Here is a 9,043-nt window from a genome sequence, read left to right on the forward strand (position 1 = left end):
GACAACTGGCGACTGAACGAGGCTTATGACGATTACAAATGAATAATGTACATACATTCCAATGAAATTGTGTTTTTTGTGTACGTCTTAAAAAAATTACAGATATATGATTTAACACCAAATTTAATTATAAAATAATAATAATATAGTATAATTTAATAAGGGCTAGTTCACACGGCGCTGATATTTTTTTTTTGTTTTTGTCTGTGATTTTACGCTTTCTACATATTTTGCGCCTATTCAGTGTCGTGTGTCCTAGGTCTTAGTTTTCACGTACAGAGCACTATCACTTCTTATTGTAAATTAACTAGGGGCCTGAGTGGACCATTCAATGAGAGATAATATTACGAAAATGTTTGATTAAAATTACATTTTATTAGTTAACACATATGGTTGAAGTTAGTAAAACAATGTTGTATTAATGTATACTGAACAAATATAGACTTTGGCTATCTTACTTGTTATTATATTTTTCTTAATTTCTTTTTTTTTTTCAAGTTGAAACATAGTTATTTTTTTTTGACCTCCCACTGCGGCCCGGCGTTTAGTGTTAATTGTAATTTTAATAATTTATTTGACACAATCACTGTACTTAATGTAAAATAGAAAATATATAATATGGTGAGCATTATCTAGTGTTTTATTTTTATTTTCTTCCTCTTTTGTAGAATTATAAAAGTAATTTTCATGACGAAAGAAATCCAAGCAGTCAACAGCGTATTTGTCCATCAATTTTGCCAATTCTCATCTTTGTAAAAAAATCAAAGGTTTTCATAAATCAGGGATAAATCTTGTAAATAAAACAATAAAACCACAGTTATACAATCTTTAATAACGAAGCGTCTGTTATAAAAGACGAACTGATCAGTCCTTTTCTATAAAAGGAACACATTGTAAAACATATTGCAAACGCCAACAAATCGAAACCTCCAACTAATTTACATCACATTCATTAGAGCTAATATGACTAGACTTATTATTATTAGCAGTGACTGTTCGTGTTTCTAAACGAGAATATTAAAAATACAGTGGATTGGACCTCTTTGGAGCTTAAAAATCATTTTTTTTATTGGCATTCAAATTATAGCAATTGGGAATGTATAATGTGATGGTCAATTGACAATTGGACAAAGTGGAAGTGAGACAACGGTATAGTTCGGCTTCTCGCTTTCACAACTCCAACAGATTTAGCTTGAAATTATTTTTGCTCTGTTGAAAATAAATTCTTTTAATTGATACATTTTCTTTGCAACAGAAATACCTTTGTGCGTTAATAGTCCAGCGAAAATATCCATATTAAATGATTTTTAATATTTTCCAAAGAAACGAGTACTTGTACACCGCTTTCATTATCAATTCACCATTCAGTAAGGTTTTAAAATTATTCGTATTCGGTATGTTTCAAGTTTTCAACGGAAAACCCCTTACAAGGTAACACCGATAAGTTTTTCATGACTTTTACGGTAGGTTGCCAGATTAAAAATATTGGAATGGTGTAAGAAATGCATCTTAAAAGTATTGTTTTCTATTTAAACCACGGTACTATAAAACTGACTTAGGTTTTAAGTTGTGTTTATCAAACAGTTTTAGTGATGAAAAAGTGCGTTAACATTTTTTAAAACCTACTTGTAAAGTTATTTAGGTCTGGCAATACTTCAGCCAATGTCTGGCAACCCATTTTTTAACATGGTAAATTTTGTACCGTCAGCATAAAATACATTAAAATATCATTGGTATACATTCGTGTGACTCTTCTTTTTTCGTTTTACCTCTTCCTCTGCTGACAGTACAATTAATATTCTCATTTACCAGTATTAATGGCTACAGATGTCCTAATTTACAAACTAATCGCGGAGACCAAATGGTCCCCGCTATACAGGACGTTTGACTTAGCAAATAATGGCCTTATTATTTAGCAATAAAATTAGAACGCCTGTAGGCAAACAGTATCAGCCTGTATAATAAATACATGTTTATTCACCACAGACATACTATACTATAAACTATATACAGCGTGTTAATAAAAAAAGGCTTAAAGTAACAGTAAAAATCTCTGGCTGCAGACACCAGTATAGTTTAGGACATAGTGCAGATTACTGCACTGGTTTTCCATATTTTGTTAAAAGTTTTCAACTGTATATTGTTTTATTAGTGTCAGAATCGTATGTAAAATATTTCCTGTTTTAGCCTTTTGTTAACACGCTGTATAGTACTATTCTAAACATATAATAATAAATGGGGTTTAAGATTATCTCTCTATCCGTTATATGCGATACAAAACTAGTTTCGAGACATCTAAAAATATTTCAATTTTTTTTTTTTCGTTTATTGAACACCGTATTTATTGTTATTTACATTTAAACCTTACTATAGCGTGATGATTGGTAAAACTCCTAAAATACATCTATATAATGACTTTCATTACATCGAGATCGGTCAAGTTACGGACAGATTTACGTTAAGTTTCTTGTTCCTTACAACAATTGTTGACTAGTCTTGGTTTCCACAATTGTCTCCATCAATCTCCAAGAAATGTTCACGTTGAAATACAATCATTTGTTAAATGATTTCCATTTATGTATTTTGGTTATCGATTACTCGTTTTATCCATTTTCTGGAGAATTTTAAATGTTGCAACCCATGCAGCTAAGACATATATTTTATCAGCCATTATATAAAAACACAGACTAATTGAGGCTTTTAAATTAATAAAGTTAGCAATTCTTTTAAAATTCTCCATTAAATATTATTGAAACAGATATTTGTCTTATTTAATATCTAAGTTCTGATTGACATATTTTGTCGTTAAAAATACTACCATTGCCATATAAAGTGTTAAACGGTGCTAAAATGTTTAATTTCTTTTACAATATCTGGTAGGGATCAAAAACTTGGAATATTGGGAAATGGTGGGAGAAATTGTAAAGGTGATGGTGATTATAAGTTCATTTGTGATGATGTACGTGACTCAGGGTCAGTTCACATAGGTTAGCCTACTCTACTGGGTAAGGGCTGGTCTGGATCACTATCCAAAGTAAAATGCTAAATTCCGCGTTGGAAAAAAACTGGCTCAATCACCATAGCTACCTAAAAATATATCCTCATTAAAATTATGGAAGCCATACAAATATTCGCAAAATTATATTTATCCTCATATTTGGAAAACAATAGTCTTATTCAGTACAAAATCTACATCGAACGCCGCCTTTGTATTGTATATTATCGCTGCCAAGAGCGACCCTCTTTGCTTGCCAAAAATATAAACTACCAAAACTTACAAATTTTATAAAACTGGCAACACTTATGACAAGACTAGGTGTTGCCAGAGAATTAAAATGACTACAAACGGAATTATAAAAACGCTCGAATCATATAGTAGTGTTGTGTCGTGGAAGCGTGTGAGCGAGTGCACCTTACCCGGGTGGGCGCCTAGATGATGAACTCCCTGGTCACGGGCGCGGCGGGCTAGCTGAGCTCGCTGTAGGCGGGCGGCGGCGGGCTGGCGGCGCGGCCCGGCATCAGCACCGCGATCTTGTACGGGGGCGGCGCCTCCGCCCCGCCGCCGCCCTCCGCGCCGCGCCCGGAGCCCGAGCGCTCCGACGACTGCAGCAGCGTCGCCAGCGAGATGTCGTCCGAGGGCTCCGATGGGGGTGGGGGCTGCGGTAACCATGTAATAATGCAGTTAATGACTGTGTTATCGTCCATCAGATACTCATGACATGGTTTTGAGATTTCTACTTTTCAACAATTATTGGCCTGTTGGAGATTATGATTGTGAGCATAGAAGTTTGTACCCGCCTCTACCGTAAAGGACAGATTATCTTCTATTGACTCCCAGAACAATTGTACAAATGCCAATTGACTGTACTGAAATACATACATTTTATATTACGAATGTTACAAAACTCCCAGCGACTATAATAGTACTGTAGGTATGTCGTTGTATGTACATACGAGTCGGTCCCGCTGCGCGGTGGAGGACACGCGGTCCGGCGGCAGCGGCGGCGGCGGGCGCGCGCGACACAGCGACAGCGCGCAGCCCACGCCGCACACGCACGCCACCGCCGCGCACACCACGCTGGCCTCGCCGCCGCCCCCCGCGCCGCCGCCGCCGCGCTCGCGGAGCACCTGCCATAAGCCAACACGCTTAATAACTAGCCCCACGCCACGAGACCAGACTGACTGATAAACGGGGCCTCTAGCCTACTGCGAAAGTCATGTTCAGCTCAGCCTTTGACAACTTAGACGACTGCCTGGACAAGGTCTTTCTGGGCACTCACGGACTACAATCAAGTAAGATTCAGACACAATTGTATCCGGATCTGAGATAAAAACCAACTAATCATAGGTTTCTTGGTCCCGTCTGCAAAACCTAATACTTTTCTTGAGGGAATCTTTTTCTTTCCATAGGAGTTTATGGCAAAAAACATGGTCCCCTTACACTCTTTCACTATAATAACTATAGTCAATTATCTAGATTGAACGGATGACCAACGAAGAACGGAAGAATTCCCTGAGGGTAATCATTCATCTCAACTATTTATTCGATATTACTGCTCATTTCGACTTGTCATCATATTCGCCTTTGGGGATCGAACATTGGCGTGTTATTTCCTAACCAATTTACTTAATACGTAAATAACAAGTAAAATAATTCCATAGGTAGTAGGAGTTAATTAGGGTAAAACAGTCCGTAATGAGTCACCTGCCGATCAGTATCTAATTTTAACTAAAATAAGCGTGTTAGTATACAGTTTGCTCACGATTTCGTGTCCAAATCGAATAAAACCTATTGTTAGTGCTCTTGGTATTTCTCCCCGAATATAAATATTTACAAGATTAACAGGCACCTAATAAATTAAATGTTTTTCAGAGCTATTTCATAACGTTACCTACGCGGGCCTACGCAGTGTATTTATTGCGGCAAGTTGTAAATTGTTCGACACTCCAGTAATTCAAATGGTAAGTGTGTTTAGATTACGAATAAATGATGCAAATAAATGGTGACTGGTATTCGTGCAAATCATTTTAAAATATGTGGTCTGCAGAAGTTGATCTATGATGGGATTTAAACTGCGACTTCGACCTAAGTAGCTTTAAGGCACTGAAACCGATACCTAAGTGACTATCAGTCAGATTTAATTGCATAATTCCTACATTGAAAGTATGATCTTTGAATGAAGAATAAGTTCGATACAATATGTTAAGTTTTTAACAGATGATGTAAGGTGCAAACACAACAAAGATTACGAAAAAAAAACAAATATAATTCAAAAATAGACTCACGCTCACCTGACGATCAAAATAGTACTTAGCTCCAGCTAAAAACACGGTGGCGAGAGCGAAGGAGACCAGCATGCCGAACTTGAGGTGCGGGGCCATCATGGGCGAGTGGTGGAGGCCTAGGGCTGCGGTCCGGAGTAAGGTGTCCGGGGTGACGGAGCGCGCGGCCGCCAGGCTGGCGATGGTGGGCTGCGGGGGCTCCGCCGGGATCTCCACGTACAGGCTCGGCTCGTCGTTCTGGCGACGCGCTGCGTGCACCGCCGGCATCGGAGGCGGCCTGGGGTGCAGCGTTATGAGACTCTATTGTACTTTGAAAGTCAATAATACTTAATTAGGGTATAAAGTGATGTAAAGTTAAAGGAAAGGAGCTTCCAATATACAAGTTGCCTCATCGCCTATGACATATACGGTTTAGGTTAGGTTAGGTAATCCCTGTTATAAAAAATACCAGTGGCATTCCATTTATTTAGACCTTCGTGCTGTGAATGGGTCGTCAGCCTCCTTTATGCTCTGGTATGGTACTGATCACTAATAGGTAAACATAACTGGGGTACTCAAGTAAGAATTCTTCTGAGGAGCATAAGAGCTTATTTGCAGTAAATGACGTACCCATAGTGTCGGAGCGTGCGGTGCGGGCGGCGCGGCGGGCAGTCGACGGCGGCGAAGCGGTGCACGGGCGCGGCCATGCCCTTGCGGCCGCCCCCGCCCGCGCACACGCGGCCCCGCGCGCGCCCTGGACATACACGCTACTGGACCACCACTATACATACCACATCTATACCTTATACCCTACATAAACTATCCCTGTCTGTTCTTAAGCTCTTCTCTCTTGAGCTACAATGCCTAGGTTGGCACTTAAATCTCTTAGTTATTCGCTTGGCTCTAAGGAACCATCTTGAACCTGAACATACTGACCCAAGTTGAGGTTTCAGACTATGTTGAGTCACTCAGTAGTCTGAAACCTTATTTTCATCTGCTTCAAAAATCTATCTTGACTGGTAACTTAAGTTAGCCATGGTACGCTGTGGGCCAAAATTTATACTATGTAGGTACGAAGTGGGTCTATGCGACACGAAGAGAGTTTGAGATCTTTTCGGTGACATGCCATGTGAAAGAATCCATGCACGAATTACCAACGTGTCTGCTCACATTCTACGATCATTATTTCGATACCTATACACATGAATCAGCCAAATTGACGAGTAGTTAAATTAAAAATAGTTGCATTGTAAACATTTACAAAAACACTCGAGTGTTTATAACTCTAGGAGTGTAAAATCTTGGTGTTTATTAACGTTGCTATTTAGTATTTAGTAAGAAAGTGTATGAAAGTGATGTACCAAGGTTTACGTACTTATTAACTAACTCGTCGAAGAAAAAATAGGGCATGACGATTTTCAGCGATTAAATTTCTAAGCTTATTTACGCTTATAGTTGATGTTGAAAGTTTCTGATACCCTATCGTACAGTCTGTACTATAGTCATATAACCATTTCTTACCTAAGCTTCGTGTGTTTGCAGTCTAAAGTTTAACATACCAGCAGAAAGTGAGGATGGAACACGATGACGGCCGGTGTACGCGCACTGGCTGCGTTTGTCTATCCAAAAATGCATTGGAGCGCCTCAGTGCTGGCTGCAGAACGAATGTTAGTGGCAACACAATGCCTCTAGTGCACAGCGCATTGGTACACCATTGTATTGAGTGCTGCAACCAAACGGAAATGGTGAATTGCACAAACAATGGTTGTTAAATAATAAATCGTCGAGACAATTATAGGAGTCTTCATGGCTGATGATTACCGATTATGAATTTTATCGTCATCGTTACGGCGATACGTGATTAGGCGGTTCTAATGAGTTTGATTATAGATAGAAGGGATTTGATTTTTGATATTGTTGTAACAGCTGACGGGCTTGATTGATCCTTGATAAAGGGGCTGTCAGTTATATCGCTAATTTAATGATGAATTTTAATAACACTTACAGTGTATTCTTAACTGTGCATCCAGAACGAAATTACACTGTTTTGATCACCTACTCGAAACTTTTGAGAATCTACATGTTTGCGAATGCATTGTCAGTGTGCAAACAGTGTTTGATAATGCCTACTGCATATTTGCATATGAGAAATGTTTGGCCTGGGTCATCTTCATTTACAAAAGTTCTGAAGACTTTCCGGTAAAACCCCGGAACTCTCGAACTTCAGATATTTACGGTTCATTATTTTATTTTTTTAATTCCATTTATTGATATTCTAGTTGCATTGAATAGTGTACATCGTCATGCAGTCCTTAAAAAGGGCTTTCATTTCGTATTAAAATAAATTAGTTTAGGGAAGTTCCTCTGTAGAGACAACGTAAGGTAACCAAATACTTAACTATTTCAGGACCACCTTAATTTGAGTTCTGTTTACATGGTAAATGAAGATATTGTAACATAAAATTAAACATTCGGAAGAGTCATGTATAAATCTCGTATTTTGAAATAGACCAACATAATAACGATTGAATCCAATAGGGGTCGACCTGACCTATATAGGAAATCTGTCACTATGTCACACCTAGTTTTGTGACCCTTGATAGCTCTATTGACTTGAAATAATCAGAAAATTAAGAGCAAATTAACAAGCATGCTATTGAAATTACGATACTTGATAATAGTATCGTCAAAAATAATTTAAAACAAAATAAGCCCGATGCTTATTGGATATAGGTAAATTAAAAACATTGTACTTAGGTAACAATTTAAATAAAATTAAAACGGAATACATACAAAAGTACTTTACCTTTTTATTTATATTTTGTGCACTTGTAAATTAAGTCTCGAGCCACGGCCAGATGGGAATTAATTACAAAAAATATTCGGAATACTTCATCCATTCATAAGTATTTTCATGATATATTCGCACGTACTTGACGATATAAAACGACGTCACAAATTCAAAATTATTTACATTATATTAAACTATAACTACGTCTACTACGACATAAATCTACGGTGATATACTTTTAAAATATAATAAAATAAAACATCAATTCACTTTTCACATGACAGCCATTTGTGGGCGGGGTGCGCGCGCGAAGCAAAACAATCAGAACTGCCAACTATACGGCAATTTCAAAATCAATAAGTTAGTGTAATCAATTTACGTGTTATTTAGTAAAAAGTGAACGGTAAAGCGCGTCGAAATCTTTTGATATAGTAAATCATTTTTAACGTTGGTCTTAGTTTATAATGCACTTAGAAACACAAGATTTTGTCCTATAAATGCGAATTAAATTTAAGCTACAGCTACCTTGTTTTGTTTACTAGATTTAATTTATATTTTTGTAACTATTGTAATTCACGATTTCATAATTAATTTCCAATATTTAAATGTCCCAATATAAGAATTCCGAGATGAACGAATACTTAGAGTAAACAAATTTAAATTTACCTCTTCAAAATAGTAGTTTCCGGAAACTTCTAGACAAAAACATCAACAGATTTCGTTCGTTAACGAACACTGATTTACTACTTTACTCCCGGGTTTTTATTTATTCCCATTTTGTTAAATGTAACTATCCCCTCGGAACACAATTTTAGTAAGTCAGCGAAAAATAATTATTATTTTTAGATTTGTTAGAAATACCTAGTAAATAAGTTCCAGAAAACTAAATAATAAATGTTCCTAAACTTGTGATTTGTATTTCTAAACGATGAGTGACAGCAGGCAGCGGATATAAATACAAATCTACTGACTTCGCAATCGTGTTTAGAA

General features: G+C 37.3%; 1 protein-coding gene and 1 long non-coding RNA gene across 4 annotated transcripts; one reads left to right on the forward strand and one right to left on the reverse strand.

The window, feature by feature from the left end:
• Positions 1 to 810: 810 nt before the first annotated feature.
• On the reverse strand, positions 811 to 8,934 carry LOC113501758. 2 transcript variants are annotated; one of them, XM_026882984.1, is made up of 6 exons: positions 8,069 to 8,934; positions 6,822 to 6,988; positions 5,893 to 6,016; positions 5,293 to 5,560; positions 3,955 to 4,128; positions 811 to 3,657 (listed from the first exon to the last, which is right to left on the reverse strand). In XM_026882984.1, exons 2-6 carry the CDS (start codon positions 6,895 to 6,897, stop codon positions 3,466 to 3,468), a joined length of 834 nt encoding a protein of 277 aa, XP_026738785.1. In that variant the 5' UTR covers positions 6,898 to 6,988; positions 8,069 to 8,934; the 3' UTR covers positions 811 to 3,465. The 2 variants fall into 2 exon arrangements, with proteins under 2 accessions (XP_026738785.1, XP_026738786.1); XM_026882985.1 differs by lacking the exon at positions 8,069 to 8,934 and having other exon boundaries at positions 6,822 to 8,021.
• Positions 4,087 to 5,293, forward strand: LOC113501759. Of its 2 annotated transcripts, none has more exons than XR_003401313.1 (3): positions 4,087 to 4,293; positions 4,874 to 4,962; positions 5,209 to 5,293. It is a non-coding gene; the product is annotated as an uncharacterized LOC113501759 (long non-coding RNA). The 2 variants fall into 2 exon arrangements; XR_003401312.1 differs by having other exon boundaries at positions 5,219 to 5,293.
• Positions 8,935 to 9,043: the final 109 nt, after the last annotated feature.

The sequence above is a fragment of the Trichoplusia ni genome, chromosome 16 (assembly GCF_003590095.1).
Source record: "Trichoplusia ni isolate ovarian cell line Hi5 chromosome 16, tn1, whole genome shotgun sequence".
NCBI classification, from domain to species: Eukaryota; Metazoa; Arthropoda; class Insecta; order Lepidoptera; family Noctuidae; genus Trichoplusia; species Trichoplusia ni.